Here is a 27,772-nt window from a genome sequence, read left to right on the forward strand (position 1 = left end):
CATTTTAAATGTGCTACAAGAATCCGTACCACTGGCGGAGGTTTTGTTGATACAATCTGTCTAATGCAGCAGGGGAAACCTTGACGGGAACGATGTTTAAAATGGGTAGGAAGCTGAAAAAGTAACACGGGTTATTCATTAAACTGCGATAGTGCCAAACAGGGCATTATCGCACACAGACTCCCAATCAAGTAAATTAATCTCTGCTTAATGACCCACTTGGCTAATTTGCATGTTGTTACCCAGAATCCTTGTCAGCAGTCAAACCATGTCAGGGTCTAGGGGGAGCCCTTAGCAGACATGCAGGTACCCATGAGTTCTGTGTTTGCTGCAAGTCCTGAGCAGCTCTGATCACAGTTCTGTAGGGTCTCGTGGATCTGTTGAATGAGGACGGCCTTCTCTGGCTCAGCCCCCTTCATACTGTGCACAGCTTCCAACCTTAAACTCGCAGGGCTGTGCAAGGGGCAGGCGGGCCTCTGGTTAATGAAACCCACATTGAGCAACTGTTTTATATTTCTGCTGAACCCGGTGGACTCAGAGCTGCAGAGGGAGAGAAGGAGAAGTGACAGCAGGTCCGAGACGCCGCGGAGAGATGGCAGAACTGAAGGTGAGTGCCGGGCCCCGGCAGAGCACAAGATCTGGGGGTATTTCAATGGGCATTCCATATCCAGGGTAACGGCAAACAAAAAACCAAGCATGCTACAGTACTCAGTGGCACGGAGAATAATTAATTCACCAGGTAAAAGCTGTTCGGCTTTGAGAATACAAATGTACAAATGATTTGCTGTTGGGTTTAGCCTCACTGGTCGAAGTGCCGAAATTATATTAAACGGAGCAAAGTTCCATGAAACTAGGATTATGTCGATATTTATGCTGTAAATTAGGGGGGGAGTGTGTAAAATCAAAATGTGAAGTTAGCTTTGTGAATAAAAAGTAATGTACTTGGGAGGTGTCTGCGTATCATGGCAATAATGGTGCTATTCTGGGGCAAAACAATTGCACCAGGTGTATCAAAGAAAGGGGCTTTTCAATTAGTGGGGTTTGTATTTATCTGGAGGTGTTTTTGCCCCAGTATTGCACCACTGTTGCCCTGATCATAGACTGGTGTAATAAGTTACTGTGTGATTACTGGGCAGCCTCTATAGTTACAAGACATTCCAATGCTGCCCTTCTGATGCCCTGTCCCACAGCCATCGGTGTTTGCACACAGCTCATCCCTGTGGGTTGGAAGGCATGCTAGCTGGTTATAATACAGACACCGCAATGCTTTTGCCTCCTGTACCTATCTATCATAGAGACGTGCTGAGAGCAGTTAAACATGTCACTTTCTCCCTGACTTATGTTCCCTCAGCCCAATGCATGGTTTGCCTATCTCCCTGTTGGGAGATATCTCTATCACTGGAGGATAGGAGTTGGTGTGTTCAGTTTTGAGTTCTTGGACTCGGTGATTCAGAGCAAATCACATTATTTCCCCATGTTTTATCTCCGCCAACTCTAAATATAATACTTTGTTATGTTTATTTCCCTTCTCATGTTGTAATGCTGCCATTAAAGACAGAATAGCACAAATGTACTGTTGGAATTGTACCCCCGAGGTGGCTGCATAAATACGCAGAAGTATCACTGTAAAGCGCTTTCTAATGGAAAGCCTCTACATTAATAAGATGATTTCAGCCTTGCATCCAATGAATAAGTAAAAAGGGTATCACAAGGTAACCCAACTCCTTCAGCACCTCTTGGAGGAAGCAGCCACATGAAGACCACCTATACCTTGACACAGTACCACTAATTTCTGCAGTTAGCTGAGATACATTGAGGGGGAAACAGACATACTGAATGTAGATGTGTGTACAAGAGGGCGGCTCACTGTTACAATGAGCAGTGCATACCCTGTCAGGACTACGCAGGAAACATATTGTTATTGTATAGCTAGAGACTTGTAGCAGTAACTGAACTTAAAGTGTGGGCGCTTTGTGCCAGCCATCACCCAGAGCAAGTCACTTTATACTGTACCCATGTACCTTTGACACTAAAATGTTAAGCCGCGGCCAGGGTGTAGAGACACACGCATGTGGCGCGTTTAAATACCGTGTTCCTGATGGACGCGCCATAAGTGCTGTTGCACGTGCGCTTGGACCGGAGCTGTGCTTGGGGAGTCGGTAGAATTTGTTTTTTCTGTGCGATGACGCATCACATGACCAGGTAAGAGCCAATGACAGAACAGCAGTCACAAACACCAATCAGATGGAGCTGAGGATGTGACGTCACGCCCCCACCCCACCGTGCGAGCACGACACCCAATCGCTCCTGCTCGGGCAGACCGTGACGTCACACAGCGTGAGCGCACGTCTCTTCACCCTGGCCGCAGCCTTAGGCCAGGTCCATACAGCCTTCGTCCGCTCAGAGGCGTGCGCGTCTGTGACTTCACCCGCATGAAGCGGGCGCGTTATTTGGACATGGTAGACGCGCCATCGGGGGGGGCGTGTCTGTGATGTCATGGAGCTGGTTCGCTCTCATTGGGCGAACTGCTCATGTGCCCTGCCCGTCACGCTGAGAAATCAACTGATTCCTTGCACAACCCCTCCTGCTGTCGCCCGCGCGGTCTATGGGCACGATCAATGCCTTAAGGCAATGTGATCGCGCTGCGCACGGACACCTCCGCGCGGTCTGCGGCAGCATGGACTCAGCCTTAGAGTAACATGCTCTATATCACTGAATGGGGCAAGAGTGCGTTTGGGACTCATTGTGCTTGTAAATTGTGCTACTGTTTGTCAGCTCTCCTCTGTACACTGCTGGCATTATAAACCGATACGTCTTATTATGGAGGGTTCCTTTCTTGGCACCTATGTGTAATAAGACTTTAGTAAATGACCCCCTAAGTCTACAGACACTACAGTTATCATTATCTTTGTGCCAATGACATGCGCCTATTCTGAGGGGGTGCTATTAACCCCTGTGATCCCTCACGTGAGGGAAATGAGAAAATCCCTCACAAAGACACAGATTTTATATATTGTCCAAAAGGGTTAACCATTTCAGGGGAGACGACGGCAAAAAGTGGCTCCATCCATTAGCAAACTACGCACATGCTCCGGTTCAGAGGTACTTCCGGTTTGTAATACACACGGTAGGATTGGTAACGTTACACGTTTTATTCTGATACACAAAGAAAGAAGCAAGGTGAGTAATTAAGTGACACCCACCCACCACCACCGTACAGTGCACAGCAAATAAACCCCACACGTGTGAGCACATTCACACGCCTCAGCCAGGTCTGCAACCCTGCCCTTCCCCATTATCTCCTAGCATAGAATGCTAACAATGCTGCTAGGGATTCTGGGTAATGGCATGCAAATGAGCACTCTGCTTCATGTTATCGTAAACCTATTTATGGCAGACTTCCTACTGCACTCATTAAACACAATAATGGGCAGTGACCCCTCACCTACTGTACCAACGCGTTTTGTATGGTGTTTTTACATCACGATATCTCCCCCCCCCCCCCCATTGTACACAACTGCGGATTAATCCCAATAAAGGATGATCATTGTATGTCCATGAATCGTAACTGCAAATGCGTGTTTATTCAGTGACAATAAGGATGTAGAACAGGACTAAACATATTCACCCATAGAAACACATGCAAATAATACAGTATGTGTCTAATCCAAAAGAATATAACGATCCCGAATAGCACAAACCGCTCTGCTGTGGGGGGGGGGGGGGGGGGGCATGCAACGTGTTGGAAAGATACGGGGTCTGTTAACTAACTGAGGGATCTGTAATATATTCCAGCTTAGGGCAAACACTTACTCTTTCTTCTCTCAATGCTAGAACCTGAACGGGCATTTCTAGCTACTGTACTGTGTACCCCAGGACAACTCCACTCTTCAAGGGCCACCAACAGGTCAGGTTTTGGGGATATCCACTGCTTCGACTGAGCCACCTGTGCTGAAGCAGGGATATCCTCAAAACCTGACCTGTTGGTCGCCCTTGAGGACTGGAATTGCCCACACACTATAATAAGGTCTTTGAATGATTGACAGGCATCACCCTGACCCCCTCTCTGCTGCCTCCCCCCCCCCCCCCCCCCCCTGTGCCCCTGATTAGCCATCAGGTCACTGGTGCACTTTGGCTGCGAATCCCCCTTTGAGAGGGGAGTGGAGGTGGGTGTTTCCCTCCTCAGCCAATCAGATTCTCCTATCTCACATCTGCCCAGCTGCTGGGCCACATGGGGTCATTGCTACCATGGACTTCAAAGCAGGAGAGATTCCAGAGTGGCTTAACCCCATCCTGTCCTGTTAAAAAGGCAGGCCCCATAGTGAGCCATGGTTGGGGGGGGGGTGTGATTGATACCTATCTGTTCTTATAAGATCAGTAGAGATATTTTAAACCATTTCTGTAAAATAATGTGTGTGATATGTTGGGGGAGTTTTTACAAACGATTGTACCATCCGAAGCCAAACTGCCTAAAAACAAAGTGCAAAGTAATCGTTTCCTGATACCTGTATATTTCACAGTACACAAATACTGTGCATGTCCTTTTCGCTTTAAACGTTACTGGGGGACAGTGGTAACATTATGGTAACGTATGTTAGTGATTTTTGTATGTACAGCCCCCCCCCACCCAAAAAATAGTTGAATCCTCCATCAGTTTCTTATCTAATTGGAGAAATATTGTGTAAAAAACATATCTTAGGCTGTGGTACAACCGCTGCCTCCTGGCTGCACTTATAGTGCCGGCGCGGCAAAACAAATGCATTGTCGCCGTCGGGTGCGCTTATAGTGCGCGCGACGGCGACGGAGCGACAGTGCTACCAAAAATTTGGTAGTCACGGTTATTTGATTTTTTTTCCGGCGATGGTCTCCCCTTGCGGCCAATCGGGAGCTTCTCCGTGCCTCTTGCAGCCAGCGACGTCGCCCAAAACTAAAGTGCAACTCTAGCGATTGGCGACAGGTGACGTAATCGGTCGCGTCGCCAGCACTATAAGCGCGGCCTTGGGTGCAGTCCAAGGTATTTTTGGCCCCTGCGGCAGCAATAGGGGATCAAACATGGCACAGCCTATGAATTCACTTTAACTCATTTGCGGCCAGTATATAGTATATATACACATTGCCTTGAGGCTCCGACTCCTCCTAAGCAATCTTTCACAAAATCTATCATCGCAAACAGAAAACCTTTCCTTTCTGATAATCGTCCCAAATGTAGTGATGCAGCGAGCGTTGTCCAGGGGGAAACATTCCCAGCAAAAACGGGTGAAATATTGTATTATTTATAGTGGATACAGAATAATAGGTACAGCCCTCTCTGTGCCTGATTATCAGGCGTCCGTCTCCCAGATAACAGTTCCCTTCGCTGAAGATAAGACTAACAACTTCTTCCTATTGTCTCAGTTTTTGTCTTCACTTATATGTACTCTTATATTGTCCTCCTTGCCACATTCTCCTGCGCCACGGAACATGCTGGTGCCACGCAAATTAAAGATGATCATAAATGGGATGTTTGCTATGTTGGCCGCAGAGCAGTACAGAAATGCAGATTATAACTATTAGCGCGGCGGAAGAGCAGAGTGTGGCGGGAGAGCAGAGTGTGGCGGGAGAGCAGCGCACGGCGGGAAAGCAGCGCGCGGCGGAAGAGCAGAGTGTGGCGGGAGAGCAGAGTGTGGCGGGAGAGCAGAGTGTGGCGGAAGAGCAGAGTGTGGCGGGAGAGCAGAGTGTGGCGGGAGAGCAGAGTGTGGCGGGAGAGCAGAGTGTGGCGGAAGAGCAGAGTGTGGCGGGAGAGCAGAGTGTGGCGGGAGAGCAGAGTGTGGCGGGAGAGCAGAGTGTGGCGGGAGAGCAGAGTGTGGCGGGAGAGCAGCGCACGGCGGGAAAGCAGAGTGTGGCGGGAGAGCAGAGTGTGGCGGGAGAGCAGAGTGTGGCGGGAGAGCAGAGTGTGGCGGGAGAGCAGAGTATGGCGGGAGAGCAGCGCACGGCGGAAGAGCAGAGTGTGGCGGGAGAGCAGAGTGTGGCGGGAGAGCAGCGCGCGGCGGATTCATTGCTGTGAATTAATTGCACTCATTCACTGCATTATGGGCCATGTTTAGTAAGTGGTGCTACTCCATAAGGCACCTTCCAGGTAACACTCCATACCCTTCAACATTTCCCACATGAGAATAGGTACACATGCATCCGTTACACCCCCACACCCCTCATATATATACCCCAGGTAGGGGGACCAGATTTGTCCTGGCAAAAACCTGTACAAATGTCACGCATGCGCGATCGGCACTTACCCAACTGCGCATGCGCGATCGGAGCTTGCCGGTCGCACATGCCCAAAAGCAGCAAGCAAGTGCAGATCGCTCATGCGCACGAGCAGCCGGGAAGTGGCGGTCGGCAAGCGCTCTTCGCGCATGCGCAGTCAACGCTCACCAGCGGGACAGAAAACCGGGACTGAGCCTGAAAAAAGGGGACGTCTGGTCACCCTAACCCCAGGTCACTTCTATACGCCCCCATGTGGCCCTCATATACTCCACACTATTCCCCCACGCCTCTTTGAAACCACCGTACCTTTTATATATACCCCACTTTTATAATTACCCCCCTCAAAATACCCTACACCGCTCATACCCGCTGTGACGGACGGCCGTCACGGAGAGGTCTGATCACGCTGGAGCGCCAGACAGTCGGTAACCAAAACAGCGGGTCATCCGTATACCGAGTCTATCCAGACGCCGCCCGCTGGGCACGTCCCTCAGTCCTACTGACCACGAAGTGTCTCGCTCGGGCTAAGGCAAAAAGGTGCCCAAAACATCCACTATCACCCCTAACCTTACACTGCCAGGATTGTAGCATCACCCCACAGCACCATTAGAAGGCCCACTACATGAGCCACGCTCCTATACCCGGGGTACCCCCCACCCAATCCTGGGAACACTGACCCAGCCTACACCCTGGGAATCCTCGCCCGACTTTGTTAGGCGGGTAGCTGCCACCCAGAACCACTAGGGAGCCCCACCCCGAGAGCCACGCTCCTATACCTGTGACCCAGATTACTATGACCCCCCAACCCAACCTCCATAACCCTGGTGGTCTCTGGGAGCCACTGGAATTTAAACTTAACCTTAGAGAATTCCAGAGCTCTCAGAGAGCACCCAGCAAGTTACTGAATCACCAGGCACATGCAGCAACAACCCCAGCCTGAACTCACTACTGGGTAGCATCTGAGCAACTTCTTCCCATCCACACATGACACATTTTATGCAAGATCAGATCATATTTGCCTTTGCAGCTACTGCATGACACTACTGTCTACAAGCACCACTAAATCCTTCTCAAGGATTGACCGAATCTTGTCCTCTTAATTTGTAAGTCGCTTGTTTATTCTTGCTCCCCAAATGCATAACCTTACATTTATCGTACTAAACCTCATCTGCCATTTACCTGCCCACGTTTCCAGTCTCTCCAAGTCCTTCTGGAGAGAAATGACATCCTGCTCTGATTCTACTACCTTACACAATTTAGTGTCAGCAGCAAAGATGGAGACTTTGCTCTCGATGTCAACCTCAAGGTCATTAATAAACACGTTAAAAAGCAGGGGTCCCAGTACCGATCCCTGAGGTACTGCACTCACGACTTTAACCCAATGTGAAAAGGTTCCATTTATGACAACTCTCTGGTGTCTATCCTTCAACCAGTGTGTGTACTGTATCTATGTGTTAATGTGTGTAATTATGCAATAGTGTCTGCGCGTATGTGTAGCAGTGTGTAATACACATATAGACACTTGTACATAACCTCACACTGATACACATATAGTCACTAATACACAACCACAGTCTGTATATGTGTCCGTGTGTATCAGTGTCTGTGTTATGTATACGTGTGTTTGTGCGCGCGCTCGTGCGTATCTTTGTGTTAATGTGTGTGTCTGTTTGTGTACCAGTTTGTTAGTGAGTTGACGTTCTCCATCTGTCCCACCAAACATGAACATTAAACCCTCTTCCTTCCCTTGAGAGCACCTCATACAGGAGGCGGTGCTGGCAGACACACGGACTGCAATGTGTCCCAGATGGATCCGAAGTTTTATCCGACACATTGTGACTCAGCAGCTTTCCCTGGCAAATAACAGCCTGGAGAGCAATGATCTGTCATCTTTGTGAGTGCTGTATAGCACATTGCTGCCAGCATACACAAGGCCGATCAATATGACCACCGCCAGTCCCTTCCCTAAACACCCTGCAGATCAATGATTGCCACCTGATGCACAGGCAGGAGGCGGAGGAAGGGGACCCATCATCAGTTTGGCAAAATGTACCTAAAAAAACTGAAAGTCACCCAATCCATCACACATCTTTTTATACTGTATTTGTTGTTTATTACTATTAACTAACCAACTCTCTATTGATTTTCCGTGAGTCTTGTGGGTTTGAATTCAGTCTCATTTGATTTTTTTATTGTCAACTGTTTCAGAGACTTTCACTGGGACTGGTGCTAGAAGTTAAAATATAAATAAACAATGCTATTCACGGTGCTGGGTCCCTGAAGGTATTCATTTATATTACCAGCACATATCCATGGTTTGAAGTGCATTCTGGGAAGGTACAATGAGTTGACGTGATTTGGACAGGACCACACAGAATTTAAGTGCCTGAGGCAGGAGTGTCCCAACTGGAAGCACCGGCCAACTTTTCTGTAGGAGATTGTGAGCTGCATATTAGTGTTGACTTTCAATGGAAAGGGTAGCTTTATTGGACAATATAATCCACCCCCCCAAAACAAATTTTCCACACAAAAATGGGAATTATAATTGCTAGAAATCACTGAGCAATCATAGGTGCAAAAACGTTGTTGGTCACATTAACCAATGTAGCAAATTTGCCTTGTTAATCAAAAAATGACAAATGAAATGACTGGCATTTCTACTGCAAGCATTAAGAAGGTGAGTGTGTACGTGTGAAGGACGTTCACACAGGACAAGGCAGTGATTTTCTCCATCACTTGAATTACTTATGACACAAATGACCAGTTTGTACCAGTAGAGCATTGAACCGACTCGGCTGATAATAATAGTGATAACAGTGTCCGGTAGGAGGTTGGGGGCCGTGGCTTTCTGGGTCAGTGGGAGCACTCTTACTGCTGTGTGACTGCTGTCTTCTTTCTCTCTCCTGTCTAGTACATGCCAGGATTTGGCAATGAGTTTTCTTCGGAGGATCCTCGCTGCCCAGGTGCATTACCTGAAGGACAGGTAGGTTCGGGTACAGATAATGGGGGAGGTGTTTTTTTGTTTTTTCGTTTCCAAGAAAAGGAACCTTCTTTATGTATATATGAAAGATCTTATGGCTGCAATCTTTTCCTTACCTTGTGAAAGTTCGTAAACCTCCTCCTAAACCCCCTCCTAAACCCCCTTCTAAACCCCCTCCTAAACCCCCTTCTAAATCCCCTCCTAAACCCCATTCTAAACCCCCTCCTAGACCCCCTTCTAAACCCCATTCTAAACTCCCTCCTAAACCCCATTCTAAACTCCCTCCTAAACCCCCTCCTAAACCCCATTCTAAACCCCATTCTAAACTCCCTCCTAAACCCCATTCTAAACTCCCTCCTAAACCCCCTCCTAAACTCCCTCCTAAACCCCCTCCTAAACCCCCTCCTAAACTCCCTCCTAAACCCCCTTCTAAACCCACTCCTAAACCCCATTCTAAACTCCCTCCTAAACCCCCTCCTAAACCCCATCCTAAACCCCCTCCTAAACCCCATTCTAAACTCCCTCCTAAACCCCCTCCTATACCTCCTCCTAAACCCCCTCCTAAACTCCCACCTAAACCCCCTCCTAAACTCCCACCTAAACTCCCTCCTAAACTCCCTCCTAAACCCCCTCCTAAACCCCCTCCTAAACCCCCTCCTAAACCCCCTCCTAAACTCCCTCCTAAACCCCATTCTAAACTCCCTCCTAAACCCCCTTCTAAACCCACTCCTAAACCCCATTCTAAACTCCCTCCTAAACCCCCTCCTAAACCCCCTCCTAAACCCCCTCCTAAACCCCATTCTAAACTCCCTCCTAAACCCCCTCCTATACCTCCTCCTAAACCCCCTCCTAAACCCCCTCCTAAACCCCCTCCTAAACCCCCTCCTAAACTCCCACCTAAACTCCCTCCTAAACTCCCTCCTAAACTCCCTCCTAAACTCCCTCCTAAACCTCCTCCTAAACCCCCTCCTAAACCCCCTCCTAAACCCCCTCCTAAACCTCCTTGAGCCGTTATAAGTAGCAAACATTCCACCTGACTGAGATCAATCAACATGGCAGATGGAACCAGATGAAGCTTTAATTCCAGTCTAGTGATGTCACTGCCCTCACTTGGGAGGAACAGCCAATCATTGAGTCTCCCAGGTACAGCAATCCTTAAAACGAAAATGGTTTGAAAGTCAGTGGAGTGTGAGCTTATGATCATGGAAACAGACGAGTGGTTCTCACTGACTCGTGAATATTATCGCTGTTTGATCTCTGAATTAATAAATAGCCGTCCGATGAGAACATACGATTGGATGAGAGAGTGCTGCGGAATTCTATTATTTTACTGAAACCCCATTTATTCTTCTTAAATGTAGAATAACCCCCAGGTGTGTCCGTATGGTCTGTACGCTGAGCAGATCTCCGGCTCAGCGTTCACCTGCCCCAGAGCCTCGAACAAGAGAAGGTAATGCACTAATACACATTCCTAATTGTATTAACACCATAGGAACCACTAATGGTCCAGGTCCATTACTCTTTGTTTGAGAGAAGAATGGGGCAGATTCAACAAGTGCTGGTACAATATGGGTTAGCGGATTGTGCACGCAGTCTGGCGCTACCTCCCATTGACTAGAATATAAATTAAACCCGGATCAGGGGCTCTAACCCATAACTCCACTTGGTAAATCTGCCCCCAAAAAGCTGCAAACTTTGCTCCTGAAATAAGCAGGTGTGTTAGGCCTCGGCCAGGGTTCCTGCTGGTGTGCTGAGGCGCGCTGAGGCTCAGGGAAAGCGGGTGCTTTCCCTGGCCTTAGACAGCGCGCCGTCAGGGGGCGGGCCAGTGACGTCACGGAGCTGGTTCGCCCTCATTGGGCGAACCCGCTCATGTGACCGGCCCTGCGCTCCGGCGAGCGCTGAAATTAAAAATGCTGGTAAAACCTACGCTTCCGCGCGCTTGCGGAAGCGTAGGCGAGCCCATACTAAAGCCGCTCTCATTACGGCTGTAGGGGCTCACAGGTATGAGACCACGCCCGAGGCCTAACTCACAACGAGAAGCTGTTACTTTATTTCACACGTACTGTCGATACAAAAAGTTATTTAAAGGCATGGATTTGCAGATCCGCCTCCTCACTCGTGCCTAAAGTAGACAGACTGCCTGGTTTGGTTTGCACACTACAGTGTAGATATAGATGTATATGTAGCAAGACTTCCTGTCTTCGGAAACGGGGCGCGGAAAAAGCTTTAAGCCGCCGCTCCGGAGGTAGTGCTGCGGTTGTCCCATGCTTCCGGATCCCCGGCAACGATAAGCCTCCGGCAATGGGGCAGTCGTCGTCGCGGTCCCACCGATTGCCCCAGCGCGGAAAACAGTGACTCTTGCTACAGCTGTAAGATTAAGCATGTTCTTGGTCATTTATGATTATCATTTGTGTGTAACGTGTCCGCACAGTGCAATGGGGTGTGAAGACGATGATAGTAATATTACGTTAGCGCACACTGGCACGGTGCGATAGCTACAGTTGCTAATCTAGAGGTCCAGTCATTCTAGACCACGGTGGCCAACTCCAGTCCTCAAGGGCCACCAACAGGTTGGGTTTAAGGATATCCCTGCTTCAGCACAGGTGGCTCATTCAGAATGACTGAGCCACTGATTGAGTCACCTGTGCTGAAGCAGGGATATCCCCAATACCTGGTCTGTTGCTGGCCTTTGAGGACTGGAGTTGGCCGCCCCTTTTCCAGACTCCGGCTCTCCTGACCTCTCTGCTGCTTCTTTTTGCCCAGCTGGTTGTATCGGATTTTGCCTTCCGTCCGTCACAAGCCGTTCGTGGCCTACCACCAGGAACACCTGACGCACAACTGGGACGAAGTGGAACCGGACCCCAACCAGGTACTGCCCCATCTCCCGAAAAACTCTGGGTAATCATTGCAGCGCTCCAGTTTTACAGCTGGTAGACTTGAGTAAATAGAAGCAATGGGCCCATTTGGGCTCTCTGGACTAGACAGTCTTTGGGCCTCATGCAGAGAGCAGCGCTATTTAGAATTGGAGAGGGGAATAAAATTTAGCTTTATTGGAGAGTTTTTTTCTCCATATGCAGAAAGGGCATAAAACTGCACTTACAATCCTTTCTGCATATGGAGAGTTTCAACCGGCGCTATGAGCGCTATGAGCGCTGTTGAAACTAGTGGGAAAGAAATCGCGTTTTTTTTTTTTTCTCCTCCACCGGCCGCGGAGCGCCAGCTGCTTGGTGGAGAGGAAAAATGTTGAAAATCGCGCCATTTTTTTGCAGCGAACAGCCGCTAGATGGCATTCGCTGCTCTCTGCATACGGCCGTTTTCAACACTGGAGAGATTTAGGTTCTCTCCAGCCGCGCGGCAAGTTTCTGAGAGAAAAAAAAATGGCGCTTTTTTTAAAACTCCCCATTATCTGCCTTTCTAAAGGCAGATTTCGCCAATACATGCCGCTTTCCCTTTTAGCACTGCTCTCTGCATGAGGCCCTTAGTGCGTAATAGCCTAATAACCTTGTGCTCTCTTCACAGCTGAGGTGGAAGCCGTTTGAGATGCCCAAAGCAGCACAGAAGGAGGACTTTGTGACAGTAAGTGGGAGATGGCCTCATTCCCCCTCTCATACAGAACAGCGCCTCTCTGACATACACCATATACACTGGGACACAACTCATGGGCTCTTCCATGCAAAACTCGGCTTCTTGGAAGATCCATTTAAAATACCACCCCATGAAGCCTCACAAAAAACAACACTTGGTAAAGACTGTTACCATCCCATTGGCTTCCTGAAATGCCACCAAAGATTTGGCTTATCTTGTTTTTCTGGAAATTAATTACAAATTGCCTTTTTTTGGGGCCTCTGAATGGGGGAAGTGTTCATAAATCCAGTGTTTTCATTAACTGACCACATTCTCCTTATCAGAGAGCCATTAAAGATAAGGGGATGGGGAGAGAGGAGGGCTTGGCTTGTGCTACTCTTGCTGAACACACCGTGACATCCAACAGAAGGGAGCAGCTAGAGGAGATCGAACCTTCCCAAGTCTCAGGTCCCACTGTTTACAGACTAACGTAAAAGCAAATTTTTATATATTTATACGTGTTGAATATTGTAATGATTAAGCAACACTTGTGCTCTTGAAACCCCATCATACTTTGACCACTGAATCCAATCTCCTATACTGTATATGTTGGCGAAAATAATGTATACACAGCGTACATGGGATTAATAATAAGAGAAACAATTTAGTAAAAATAATAATCAATTTCATGGTTGGACATAAGGCCACATTCATATAATACACAACAAGCTAAAAAGCATCACAACCCCTCCTTATTGCGAGTACGAGACAAAAATAAATACACAGACTGAACAGTCACTAGAGGAGTCAAACTGGCAATAAAGCACCTTAATACAGTGTTCAGTAGCAACACAGTGACTAAATGTAGGGGAACAAGTACTAACCAGGAGTAACAGAGCGGGTAACCGCTGCTGGCGCTGATGATAAGTCCGGACTGCACCAGCACACGGAGATCTCTCCTCCGCTCGAACTCCCTGGCTTCTCTGTACCAGCCAATGGATGAGTGCGTTGAGCAGCCTCTCGTGACCTCAACGCGTTTCGCAACAGCGTGCTTCCTCACTATAACACTATCACACTTTCATGAAAAAGAAAAAACAAAACCAAGTTGTGCTAGGTAATAAGCAGACTAACCCCCTTCTCGGAGTCCATACCAGGTCACCTGCGTCCTATTCAACCGGATGTGTTGGAATCATTATATGATTCATATTAATTTAGTATTTGGCCCAGAACTCTCACCCCCTCGCTCAGCTGGGTTCCCGACATGTGACCGTTCTGGTACGTCGTTTTGGGGTAAAAGATCACTTTTAACAATCGGCCTCCCGAACATCCTGTTTGTGTTATTCTTACTAAAACAAATATGGCTTTTAGTAAATAATGGGTGAGGTTTGTAACCCCCCAGAGGATTCCTCACATGAGCTAGCAGCGCCCCTGAAATCACCTGCGTTTGTTTATCCCTCTTTACCTTGGGGTTCCTGGTAAAATATTTCATTAACATAACATTTCTAATAGTGATTGGTGCTATACACCCCATCTCCTGCAGTGCCTCATAACTAAGGGGTGAGCAATGAATGGTTATATAATGGGCAGCACCATGTCCCACTGCCGAGCCCTGACCACTTGTAACTCTCTGTCCAGGGACTGCACACCCTCTGTGGAGCCGGAGAGCCCAGGTCACGCAATGGAATCGCCATACACATTTATACCTGCAACACCTCCATGACCGACAGGTAATGTTGCCTTGTTTAAGCCCGTTGGCCGCTGCTGAGATCAGCGATGGATTGGAGGAAGCTTGTTGCCGACGAACAACCCGTAGATCTGTCTCATCTTCATCTAGTATTTTAGTATATTCTTTGTTCCCCTGCCTTTGTGTGTGATTACTTCTTCAGTCTAAGATTCAGTTAAAATGAAAGCATACTACAAAACGGTCAGTGTATATTGACTATATATATATATATATATATAAAAAATATATATATATATATATTATTATTTTTTATTTATTTTTTATTTTATTATTATTATTTTAGTATCGACGGGTCCCTGCTCCATAGGGCTAACAATGGCATGTTGATTGTACCCAAAAGTTCTTTGTAACTGAGTTACCCATTCTGCCATTTGGGTCACATAACAGATACCTGCATCCTAAGTTTTCAACCCATCCCTGCCCATCTCCGCTTATTCCTCCGAACCTAAGAATATCTCTTGCTCTGCTCGTCCTGTCCTTGGAAAGAAAGGAGGGACAGACACGAGGAGACGGAGATTTGGAGAACGGCAGGAAATTTGGGCATTAGATCTCCATTAAACACCCCTCACTTCTGATCTGCTCTAAAAAATATAACCATGCAACCGTTCAAACACAAATGTGGGTTCTCCTGGCGGGAGAGCAGAATAAAGCACTTCTATCCAAGTGTAACGGAAATAACGTTAAGCGCAGTAACTGCGATGGACGGGGCCCATTAATTTGCTCTTTGTTTTTCTTAGATGTTTCTACAGTTCTGATGGGGATTTGCTGATTGGTGAGTTGCTGTTTTTCATTTATCTTTATTTTACCAACGTTTAGACCAGGGGCGGCCAACTCCAGTCCCCAAGGGCCACCAACAGGTCCGGTTTTCAGGATATCATAGACTGAGCCTCTGATTGAGCCACCTGTGCTGAATGAAGCAGGGACTGATTGAGCAACCTGTGCTGAAGCAGGGATACAAAAACACAGAAAAAATATAGTGCTCACTAATACGTAATAATATGAAATAATGATTTGCGTCCAAAACGTAACATTTAATAAGTAATATTAAAAAAGAGGTCTACACACTAATAATTAATAAAGAAAAAACATGTGTGGTGTATTTAAAAATAGGGTGGGGATGGACCAGGATGGTAACGTGAACCCTGGGGTGTATTGCCTAGTAGAAGTAGTTGCCACACTAAGGTGGTAATAAAGTGTGCAATGTAATCACCAGGGGGTACCTAACAATTTGTAGGATAATGTATCTGGCTGCATAACTCAACAACCAATGTCTGGAGTGTAGCTTGCTGGTGCTGAAATAGAGACAGTCTCTAACACAGCATACCCATCATGCCAACCTATGATTGCTATTTAGTGAGAACCCTCCTGTAAGATGTGATAAGTAGTAGTCTAGGCCAGGGTCAATTGTAATGGGTAAAGTATGTGTAGAAATCTTGTCATAGTGGAGATCTGACCCATAGGTAAATAAAGACACCTGACTACTGAGAAGCAAGAAATCAATGTGAGCTCAGGTAGGGTAACACACAGTCATAGGTTGGTGGTATGTGGATTGAGCCTGTGTAGGACAGAATCTATATACTGCTATATAATGCAGTGTGATGTAAACTGGTTACCATGTCAGTTCCTTCTCTGCAATATGTGGTATTTTGATGTATCAAGTCTGCAGTTGGAATGTCCCATATAAATATGACAGCATAAAGGTACAGCCCATTCCTACAAAATATGCAATAGGACGTCTGCTCAATTGATCACACAATAAAGTGGTGACCATATACCAATAATATACACAGACATCAATGCAGGGATATCCTTAAAAACTGTCCTGTTGGTGGTCTGGTCTCAAGGGCCGGTATCAGATTAACAAGAGTCTTACATTTTTAAGTACACAAGGGATGAAACATACTGAACAGTTTGATCTGCATCAAGACGTCACTTTGGGAGCTCTGTATTGATCACATTAAGGTCCGTATCTAAGGTGCCTTGTGGCTAAGCACCGCTTACTAAATATGGTCCAAACTAAACTGGGCTCCAGAATATCCGAGAGCAGTGATCTGCTCCGTTGCAGCGTATGAGCGGCTGGGGGAAAAGTTGCAAGAATAGCAAATTTCGCCAAAAACCCACAAATATCTTAATCTGGGAGCAGCTTGAATCCAGCGTGTGAAATACAGGTGTTTTTGCCGGGTGTTTCATTGCATTTTTGTGGTTTTCGTTGATTTCTTGACACATTTCAGGAAAATAAAACGTTATGTACTCTCTTTGTTATACAATGTTACTGTACTGCGCTGGGGAACATGTTGGTGGCATGCAAATAAAACATAATAATAATATCATTTAAAAAGGAACAGATTTGCAAACTGCACAGGCAGCGATTCTTACATCTGTTGCTGTTGTTGCTAGGTCTGTTTTGATCGCCCTCTGGTGTCAGATAATAAGAACTGCAGCGGGTTACTTTAGCTCTGGCTGATTGATCTGAAACACTGTAAGGTTCCCACCTGATTGTCTGTCTGGAAATGTTCCTTTAAGCCATTTCTTCCCGACGCTTATCTCGGGGAAGCTTTTTCTCAGTGTCCTTAGCATAGAAGTCGGCTGTGCATCTTTATTACCGTGGGAGCTGGCCAGCTGGTGGTAGGAGTTAGGGTTGCCAGGCGGATTCTCCAAAAATACTAGACACAATTGTGAAAGGTGCAACACACTTGCCCCACACACACTTGCCCCACACACACACACACGCCCCACACACACACACGCCCCACACACACACACGCCCCACACACACACGCCACACACACACACGCCACACACACACACACGCCACACCCACACACACGCCACACACACACACACGCCACACACACACGCCACACGCGCGCCACACACACACACACCTCAATGCTGTTTCTTCCATATCCTTGGCCCCACCCCCAGGCTCCTGACACCTCCTTGTGATTGGCTGCTGCAAGTTAATTCAGCCAATCAGGATGGTGGAAGCTGCCCAGCCCCCTAGAAGCAGCCCTGCGCTCTCCCTACTCAGGGAAATGTACAGCCTGGGGGGTTTAAAACACCTTGATTATGCAGCTGGGTCAGACTAATTAAACAGCCCTTCTCAACTGAAACTTAACCTCGTCACTGCTGCACTGCAAGCCTAAACATAGGTTTGCCAGGTATATGGCTGGTGACGTTCATTCACCCTGTCACACACGCCCAGAGAGGTAATACCGGTATATACATACACGCCCAGAGAGGTAATACCGGTATACACGTACACGCCCAGAGAGGTAATACCGGTATACACGTACACGCCCAGAGAGGTAATACCGGTATACACGTACACGCCCAGAGAGGTAATACCGGTATACACATACACGCCCAGAGAGGTAATACCGGTATACACATACACGCCCAGAGAGGTAATACCGGTATACACATACTCGCCCAGAGAGGTAATACCGATATACACATACACGCCCAGAGAGGTAATACCGGTATACACATACACGCCCAGAGAGGTAATACCGGTATACACAAACGCCCAGAGATGTAATACCGGTATACACATACACGCCCAGAGAGGTAATACCGGTATACACATACACGCCCAGAGAGGTAATACCGGTATACACATACACGCCCAGAGAGGTAATACCGCTATACACATACACGCCCAGAGAGGTAATACCGCTATACACATACACACCCAGAGAGGTAATACCGGTATACACATACACGCCCAGAGAGGTAATACCGGTATACACATACACGCCCAGAGAGGTAATACTGGTATACACACACGCCCAGAGAGGTAATACCGCTATACACATACACGCCCAGAGAGATAATACCGGTATACACATACACACCCAGAGAAGTAATACCGGTATACACATACACGCCCAGAGAGGTAATACCGCTGTACACATACACACCCAGAGAGGTAATACCGGTATACACATACACGCCCAGAGAGATAATACCGGTATACACATACACACACAGAGAGGTAATACCGCTATACACATACACGCCCAGAGAGGTAATACCGGTATACACATACACACACAGAGAGGTAATACTGGTATACACACACACCCAGAGAGGTAATACCGCTATACACACACACACCCAGAGAGGTAATACCGCTATACACACACACACCCAGAGATGTAATACCGGTATACACATACACGCCCAGAGATGTAATACCGGTATACACATACACGCCCAGAGATGTAATACCGGTATACACATACTGTTAAATGCACCACGAATGTTGGCAATAACTGCTCTGTATCCATCCCACAGTTCCACAACAGGGGAAGCTCCTGATTCTAACTGAGTTTGGGAAGATGCTTGTAGAGCCCAAAGAGATCTGTGTTATACAGGTAAGATCCGATCCCCCCTCTCACAGATTGGCATCTTCGGGCATCTGCTTACTGTAGGTTCATGTTATCCGATGTTAGGTTTGTGTTATCTGACGTCCATGTCCAAGTTATCCGATGTCTATGTTCGAGTTATCTGATGTCTATGTTTATATTATCCAATGTCCACGTTACCCAATGTCTATGTTACCCAGTGTCTATGTTCATATTATCCGATGTCCATATTTGTATTATCTGATGTCTTTGTTGGTGTTATCCGATGTCCGTGTTATCCAATATCTATGTTCGTGTTACCCAATATCTATGTTTGTGTTACCCAATATCTATGTTTGTGTTACCCAATATTTATGTTTGTGTTATCCAATGTCTATGTTTGTGTTACCCAATATCAATGTTTGTGTTATCCAATGTCTATGTTTGTGTTACCCAATATCTATGTTTGTGTTATCCAATGTCTATGTTTGTGTTACCCAATATTTATGTTTGTTTTATCCAATGTCTATGTTTGTGTTACCCAATATCTATGTTTGTGTTATCCAATGTCCGTGTTACTCAATATCAATGTTTGTGTTATCCAATGTCCGTGTTACCCAATATCTATGTTTGTGTTATCCAATGTCCGTGTTACTCAATATCAATGTTTGTGTTATCCAATGTCCGTGTTACCCAATATCTATGTTTGTGTTATCCAATGTCCGTGTTACCCAATATCTATGTTTGTGTTATCCAATATCTATGTTTGTGTTATCCAATGTCTGTGTTACCCAATATCTATGTTTGTGTTACCCAATATCTATGTTTGTGTTATCCAATGTCCGTGTTACCCAATATCAATGTTTGTGTTATCCAATGTCTGTGTTACCCAATATCTATGTTTGTGTTATCCAATGTCCGTGTTACCCAATATCTATGTTTGTGTTATCCAATGTCCGTGTTACCCAATATCTATGTTTGTGTTATCCAATGTCCGTGTTACCCAATATCTATGTCTGTGTTACCCAATATCTATGTTTGTGTTATCCAATGTCCGTGTTACCCAATATCTATGTCTGTGTTACCCAATATCTATGTTTGTGTTATCCAATGTCCGTGTTACCCAATATCAATGTCCGTGTTACCCAATATCAATGTCCGTGTTACCCAATGTCTATGTTTGTGTTATCCAATGTCTATGTTTGTGTTATCCAATGTCTATGTTTGTGTTATCCAATGTCTATGTTTGTGTTATCCAATGTCTATGTTTGTGTTATCCAATGCCTATGTTTGTGTTATCCAATGTCTATGTTTGTGTTATCCAATGTCTATGTTTGTGTTATCCAATGCCTATGTTTGTGTTATCCAATGTCTATGTTTGTGTTATCCAATGTCTATGTTTGTGTTATCCAATGTCTATGTTTGTGTTATCCAATGTCTATGTTTGTGTTATCCAATATCTATGTTCATATTATCTGCTGTTTGTTATACGTATCTTTCTTGCTGTTTAGTGACATGTGATTTGTTACCCAATAGAATATCTGTGTCCTACTAGGAGGTGTTTAATGGTAGATTTTCCATTCCTGGCATGAAATATCCAGAATATGATAAAACCAGGGGTCACCGCATGATGACAATATAGAAATGGCACGCAGGCATATTGCCCCTTATTATCATCACGCTTCCACCTCTGGTTTAATCATACTCTGGATATAACATACCAGAAATAGCAAATCTGCCATCAAACACTTCTAGTAGGTACAGACATTCCCTTAAAGCAGCTGTCAGTTTGTTTTATTTTCCCCACTTTAATATATGCATTATACAATGATAAGTATTTAGCTAAGTTGCCGATCGATCCGTTCTCCTGTGATCGATCGGCGGAGACTCGGCTCGGGGTTCACTAAATGGCCGTCAGTGCAGCAGAATAGGACCAATGATGCAAAGTTCTGTGGGGAAGATCATGTGACCAGGCAGTCACTAGATACAATTGGTGCACTGCTAGCGAGAGGGTGGGGCTCAAAAAGGGGTGTGCCAGAGCCTGTTTCAGAAGAGTAAGGGGATGTGACTTTGTAAATGGTTGGTATAGAAACAAAAAAGCATGTTACATTATAATACATTAAAAATATCATTCAGAGTTGTTGTTTTTGTTATTTTTATTTTTTTATGCTACTGTAAAAGTATTTTATCATAGTACAGAACTGATTTATAATAAAAAAAAACACACACGTAAGATATTGCTTAGTCTGCAGCTTTAAATGCTAATGGCCTATTTGTTTATAAATGTTAAAAATAAGGAATATTGGAATGAGAGGAAGCGTTAAGTGAAGAACATTAACATGGCACAGTAGTAATGATAATTACAGTCTTAAAGCGGGGGAATATTAGAAGGGAGTTCTTTGTCCGAATCAAATTACACAGAAATCAACAATGTCAAACATAAAAGGTTTATGTTACCCTAAGTAGTAAAGAATTGTTCTATTGAAATATGCAAGAACTTTTGCTATATTATTTATATATCCACTTTGAATTGGTTTCTCATTGATTATTGCGTTCATATATAGATAATGATGTTGCAATTTGCAGTAATGTGCCTACATTTTTATATATATAATTTTCCCCAATAAAAAAATATAATTGAATTTATTTTTTTTAAAGTGACAAAGCTACCAACGCCAAACACCGGATAATATGAACGTTTATTCTACTACTATACTTAAAAAAATACAGTGCCAATTTTTGCAGTGGCATTCTTGTTGTTTTTACAGCATGAATTTTATATATAAACCTTTCTAGAATGAGCTCCACGAGCGTTATCCCATTATCTAGCAGGTGTAGGATTTCTGGAAAGAAAGGTACCGTTCCCCTATTTCAGAGGCATGTTGACCACGGTCATTCTATACACCCTGAAGTGGACATTCCAGGTGATCTTCGTCCCAAAGCCCCAAAGACGCCAATCTTCGTTTTCTTCTGACGACGGTCACTCCGGGGGATTTCGAATTAAGGGGGTTATTAATTAAACTGCAATGGGGCCGATCGGGTGCATTGAATTCAATGGGTGTTTCCCGATCGGCGCTATCGCAAATTAATGAATGATCCCTTAGATCACGGCATTAAACCTTTATATAATTAGGATGGTTGTTACTATTACGGCTCATAGAGTTAGGGGGGTAACTGCTGTATAATAATACAGAACTACTGTGCAGCTCAATCAGGCGAGTAACCCTACTATGGAAAACGGGGCGTACACCCTGATAAACAGCTGCAAAACTGTGCACACCGTCCCCGCGAAATCCTACAGAATAAGACGTTCTAATTGAATTGAAAGGAATATGATTATAGTTATAATTGGGAGTCACTGCTCCTTGTAGGATTTAGTGTTGTACAATATTATACAATATAATACAATAAAACCACACAAAGGAAAGGTCAAAAGAAACTGCAAATAATCCAGGATTAGAATATGTCCAATGAATTGAAAGGAATGAGGTTTGTATTAAACCCGTTGTGACTTGTATACTAGATACCGATAAACTCAATGGAAAAATCTGAGTATTTAATCCGTGCTCCATTCCCTGTGCTTCTCTGTCACTTCATAGAGCCGCAAGTGGTTGTAGAAGTGTGCATGGGGTCTCCAATCTTTGCTGTGTGGCAGAACCATTCTGCTCCATTCAAATGACTGGGGCTGACATCTTCCCCAGCACAGGAGAGCAGCTGTTGAGTAGGGGCCTCTGATTCTTGTACGTGTCTTACAGCAAGGGATGCGCTTCAGCGTGGAGGTGTCTGGAGAGGCGCGAGGGTACGTCCTAGAGGTGTATGGTGCCCACTTCGAGTTGCCGGACCTAGGGCCAATCGGTAAGTCCCTAGGAAGTAATGGTGCAACCCAGATGTTGGTGGACCTGCTCCACCAGTGTCCAGATGTGAGGAGCAGAGCGGACGTGGTGCCTGAGAGGGGTACACTGTTGGGGTTTACAGGATGGCGAGGGGGGATGGGATAGATACCATTTAAACACTTCCTGGATATAAACCTGACATAGACATTGTGTAGGGGAAAATGCTGTGAAACGTAAGGGGATTATTACTGTGTATTTAAATAAATACTGAACACTGTCAATTCAGGAGACCCTTCAGCTTGTGACCGACTGTATGGATCTCCTCCCTCACTACTTCCTCTCATTCCCACCTCCAAGGCTTCTCCAGGGCTGCACCGTGCTGGGGGACTCATTACTCCCCACCAGGGGAGAAGGAGTCGGTAGCTCAGTGAGTAAAGACACTGACTGATAACAATGACACAGAGTGTGAAGCAGGGGAACCTGATTCAGTTCCCGGTGTCACCTCCCTGTGACCTTGGGCAAGTCTCTTTATCTCCCGGTGCCTCAGGCACCAACATCATTGTAAGTTCATCTGGGCAGGGGCTGTGTCTGTAACGTTCCTATGTGCGCTGCGCTGTGATTGTGACGCGCTTTGAGTCCCTTTGGGAGAAAAGCGCTATGTGAAAAAAAGTTATTATTATTACCATCCATGTCACCCCCTTTTTCTCCTCGCACGCTGGAATTATTGATCCTCTCTGTACATCTGTTTTCACTTCCTTTTTCCCAAACACTCAGGGTCCCCTTGTACTTCCATCAGTGTTAGATCCCTTTATTTTCCCTCCTTATCACACCCGTTCCAGATTCGGCATCCAGAGAAATAAGCCACTACATGCGCCCTGGCGAAGTGCCGAGGGGGGTGGCTGGTGGTTTGTGGTTGCTGGAACTGTGGACCAATCTGTTGAACCACATGCTGAGCAATTTATCCATGATACTCTGCTTCATTCTAGGGGCAAATGGCTTGGCCAATCCAAGAGATTTCCTCACCCCCGTAGCTTGGTATGAAGATCGGAAGGTGCCCGGCGGGTACACAGTTATAAGCAAGTACCATGGCAAGCTGTTTGCTGCTCAGCAGGTAACACGCTCATTTAATATTGTTTTATATATATCAGTTGTACGTGGTTCTAAGCTCATCATCCCGAGTGGCACAACATTACATAATCGTTCAGGTTTAATATTCGTTTCGCTTTATTGGTCATTCTTTTATGGACTTGGACATAGTGATGATAACTGTGAACTCAGAGGTGGGAAATGTGAATATACTAAATTAGCAATATCAATAAAGTAAACTAACTTACATAGGGAGAGAGCAGTAAGAGTGAGTCTATTCGGTGTAACACACAGTGATAGCAGTAAGTTTATTAGTGTAACACACAGAGTGATAGCAGTAAGTGTAAGTGTATTAGCTGTAACATACACAGTGATAGCATTAATTGCATTTTAGCTGTAGTATATTATGAGTTAACTGATTTTACTGCTCCCTGCAATACAGGACGACATCGGTGCAAGATTAAGCAGATAAAAATTCCCATTCCTTTTAAAGCTGATTCTGTTTTTTGCGCAGAGCCTGCGGCCAGTAAAGCTTGATAAATAGCTCCTAAAAAGGTGAAAGGCTTGGGGTTTCATTTACTCAAATCTTCTGTAAAACCGGGGTAAAAACAGCACAAAATCTATCAAGGAAAAGGGATCCCATTAAAAGCCAGCAGGTAAAATACAGACATTCAGTATAGTATCAGTATAGTATCGTATTGGTATTGTATCAGTATAGTATCGTATTGGTATTGTATCTGTATAGTATCCGTATTGTATCAGTATTGTATCGTATCGGTATAGAATCAGTATTGTATCTGTATAGTATAGTATCAGTATCAGTATTGTACCGGTATACTATCAGTATTGGTACAGTATCAGTATCGGTTTAGTATCGGTATAGTATCGGTATTGTACCGGTATACTATCAGTATTGGTACAGTATCAGTATCGGTATTGTACCGGTATACTATCAGTATTGGTACAGTATCAGTATCGGTATAGTAGCAGTATAGTATCAGTATTGGTATTGTACCGGTATACTATCAGTATTGGTACAGTATCAGTATCGGTATAGTAGCAGTATAGTAGCAGTATAGTAGCAGTATCGGTATTGTACCGTATACTATCAGTATTGGTACAGTATCAGTATCGGTATAGTAGCAGTATTGCATCGGTTTACTATCAGTATATCGGTATAGTATCAGTATAGTATCGGTATAGAATCAGTATTGTATCGTATCGGTATAGTATCAGTATAGTATCGGTATAGAATCAGTATTGTATCGTATCGGTATAGAATCAGTATTGTATCGGTATAGAATCAGTATCGGTATTGTACTGGTATACTATCAGTATTGGTACAGTATCAGTATCTGTATAGTAGCAGTATTGTATCAGTATAGAATCAGTATTGTATCGGTATAGTATAGTATCAGTATCGGTATTGTACCGGTATACTATCAGTATTGGTACAGTATCAGTATCGGTATAGTAGCAGTATAGTATCAGTATCGGTATTGGTACACTATCAGTATTGGTACAGTATCAGTATCGGTATAGTAGCAGTATTGTATCGGTATAGTATCAGTATAGTATCAATATAGTATCAATATAGTATCAGTATAGTATCAGGCTTAACAATAAACTATGAAAAATCTGAAGCATTGGCGCTTACCAACAGAAAAGAGCTGAAATGAAGGGGTATGTTCCCCTCAGACGGGCAAACATACACATGACATTTCCAGGCATACTCCTCCCAATGATATGCAGCAGCTATATAGAAATAATATAAAACCACTGACAGACAATATTACACAGACACAACAAAATGGCTAAATCTCAATCCATCGCATTGGGGAAGGCGCCGTCTCGCTAAGATGACAATTTCCCGGGTTCCTGCATATTTCACACGTGCTGCCAATCACGATGAAAGATAAAGATGAAAAAGGTCTGAACAAATCCTTCCGTCCAGACCTTTATATGGGAGAATATAAAAAAAAACTTAGACTACGCGTGAAAAGATTACAACAACACAACAGAAATGGGATAAACGTCCCCACACTGACACTGTACAACACTGCGACACTCCTAACACAGGCAGGAGACAGGATAAACCACACAAATCAATTCACACCCCAAGCAATAGACAAGCGGTGCGCAAACTGGGGGCGCAACAATTTCTAGGGGGGGGGGGGCACGGCGGTTACAGAGGCCCCGCGCTCTTCCCTAAGGCATTTAAATTAAATACGGGGCGGGCCCTCGGTAACTCCCTTACCGGCTCTTCAGTAGTGCGTCGCCATGGCAACGCGGCGTCATTTGATGCAGCGGGGGTCAATAGAGGCGTTGCCATGGCAACACGCGTCAAATGACGTGGCAAGGTCATGTGAAGTGATGCGTCGCCATGGCAGCGTGGCGTCACATGACCCTCGGGGTCCTTGGAGAGGGGGGGGCGCGAACGCTGCGGCTGCCACACAGGGGTGCGCACCTCAGGAAGTTTGTGCACTCCTGATATAGATCAACAATTAAGCCCAGACGTAAATGTTGCACACTTATTACATATGGCGCCCAACAAGGTTCCTGTAAACATTAATGAGAATCCGCTAATATTTAGCACATGGAAACCATGGTATAGAGCAGGGGCGCGCAAACATGGGGGGCGCGGCGATTGCAGTGGCCCTGCGCTCTTCCCTCAAGGCATTTAAATTAATGCCGGGGGATCGCGTGAGGCCCCTGCAACTTCCCTTAATGCGTCTGCGGCGACGCGTCGCCATGGCCAAACGTCGCCATGGCAACACGGCGTCAAATGACGCCGCGGGGTCACGTGACCCCATGGCATTATTTGATGCCGTGAGCCGGAGGTAAGGGAGGAGGGGCAGGGGGGCACAGCAGGGAGAGAAGGGGGGCAGGGAGAGAAGCAGGCAGGGGGGCACAGCAGGGAGAGAAGCAGGCAGGGGGGCACAGCAGGGGGGCGCAGCAGGGAGAGAAGCAGGCAGGGGGGCACAGCAGGGAGAGAAGCAGGCAGGGGGGCACAGCAGGGGGGCGCAGCAGGGAGAGAAGCAGGCAGGAGGGGCGCGAGCAGGGAGAGAAGCAGGCAGGGGGGCGCAGCAGGGAGAGAAGCAGGCAGGAGGGGCGCGAGCAGGGAGAGAAGCAGGCAGGAGGGGCGCGAGCAGGGAGAGAAGCAGGCAGGGGGCGCGAGCAGGGAGAGAAGCAGGCAGGAAGCGCGCGAGCAGGGAGAGAAGCAGGCAGGGGGCGCAGCAGGGAGAGAAGCAGACAGGGGGGCGCAGCAGGGGGGCGCAGCAGGGAGAGAAGCAGGCAGGGGGGCACAGCAGGGAGAGAAGCAGGCAGGGGGCGCAGCAGGGAGAGAAGCAGGCAGGGGGGCGCGAGCAGGGAGAGAAGCAGGCAGGGGGGCGCGAGCAGGGAGAGAAGCAGGCAGGGGGGCGCAGCAGGGAGAGAAGCAGGCAGGGGGCGCAGCAGGGAGAGAAGCAGGCAGGGGGGCGCGAGCAGGGAGAGAAGCAGGCAGGGGGGCGCGAGCAGGGAGAGAAGCAGGCAGGGGGGTGCAGCAGGGAGAGAAGCAGGCAGGGGGGCGCAGCAGGGAGAGAAGCAGGCAGGGGGGCGCCAGCAGGGAGAGAAGCAGGCAGGAGGGGCGCGAGCAGGGAGAGAAGCAGGCAGGGGGCGCGAGCAGGGAGAGAAGCAGGCAGGGAGAGAAGCAGGCAGGGGGGCGCAGCAGGGAGTTAAGCAGGCAGGGAGAGAAGCAGGCAGGGGGGCGCAGCAGGGAGAGAAGCAGACAGGGGGGCACAGCAGGGAGAGAAGCAGGCAGGGGGGCGCCAGCAGGGAGAGAAGCAGGCAGGGGGCGCGAGCAGGGAGAGAAGCAGGCAGGGGGCGCGAGCAGGGAGAGAAGCAGGCAGGGGGCGCAGCAGGGAGAGAAGCAGGCAGGAGGGGCGCGAGCAGGGAGAGAAGCAGGCAGGAGGGGCGCGAGCAGGGAGAGAAGCAG

At 46.5% G+C, this 27,772-nt stretch overlaps 1 protein-coding gene across 1 annotated transcript in view; it reads left to right on the top strand.

The window, feature by feature from the left end:
• HGD (homogentisate 1,2-dioxygenase) overlaps positions 1-27,772 on the top strand; it is an 84,014-nt gene continuing 56,242 nt past the window's right edge. Inside the window, exons 1-10 of the mRNA XM_075592902.1 lie at positions 1-607; positions 9,155-9,226; positions 10,585-10,673; positions 11,987-12,092; positions 12,743-12,799; positions 14,423-14,514; positions 15,269-15,303; positions 18,831-18,910; positions 22,636-22,735; positions 23,700-23,824. Of these exons, the coding sequence (XP_075449017.1) occupies positions 593-607; positions 9,155-9,226; positions 10,585-10,673; positions 11,987-12,092; positions 12,743-12,799; positions 14,423-14,514; positions 15,269-15,303; positions 18,831-18,910; positions 22,636-22,735; positions 23,700-23,824 (771 nt within the window). The 5' untranslated portion in view covers positions 1-592. The remainder of the gene's footprint in view (positions 608-9,154; positions 9,227-10,584; positions 10,674-11,986; positions 12,093-12,742; positions 12,800-14,422; positions 14,515-15,268; positions 15,304-18,830; positions 18,911-22,635; positions 22,736-23,699; positions 23,825-27,772) is intronic.

This window comes from Ascaphus truei, chromosome 3 (genome assembly GCF_040206685.1).
Source record: "Ascaphus truei isolate aAscTru1 chromosome 3, aAscTru1.hap1, whole genome shotgun sequence".
Classification (NCBI taxonomy): domain Eukaryota; kingdom Metazoa; phylum Chordata; class Amphibia; order Anura; family Ascaphidae; genus Ascaphus; species Ascaphus truei.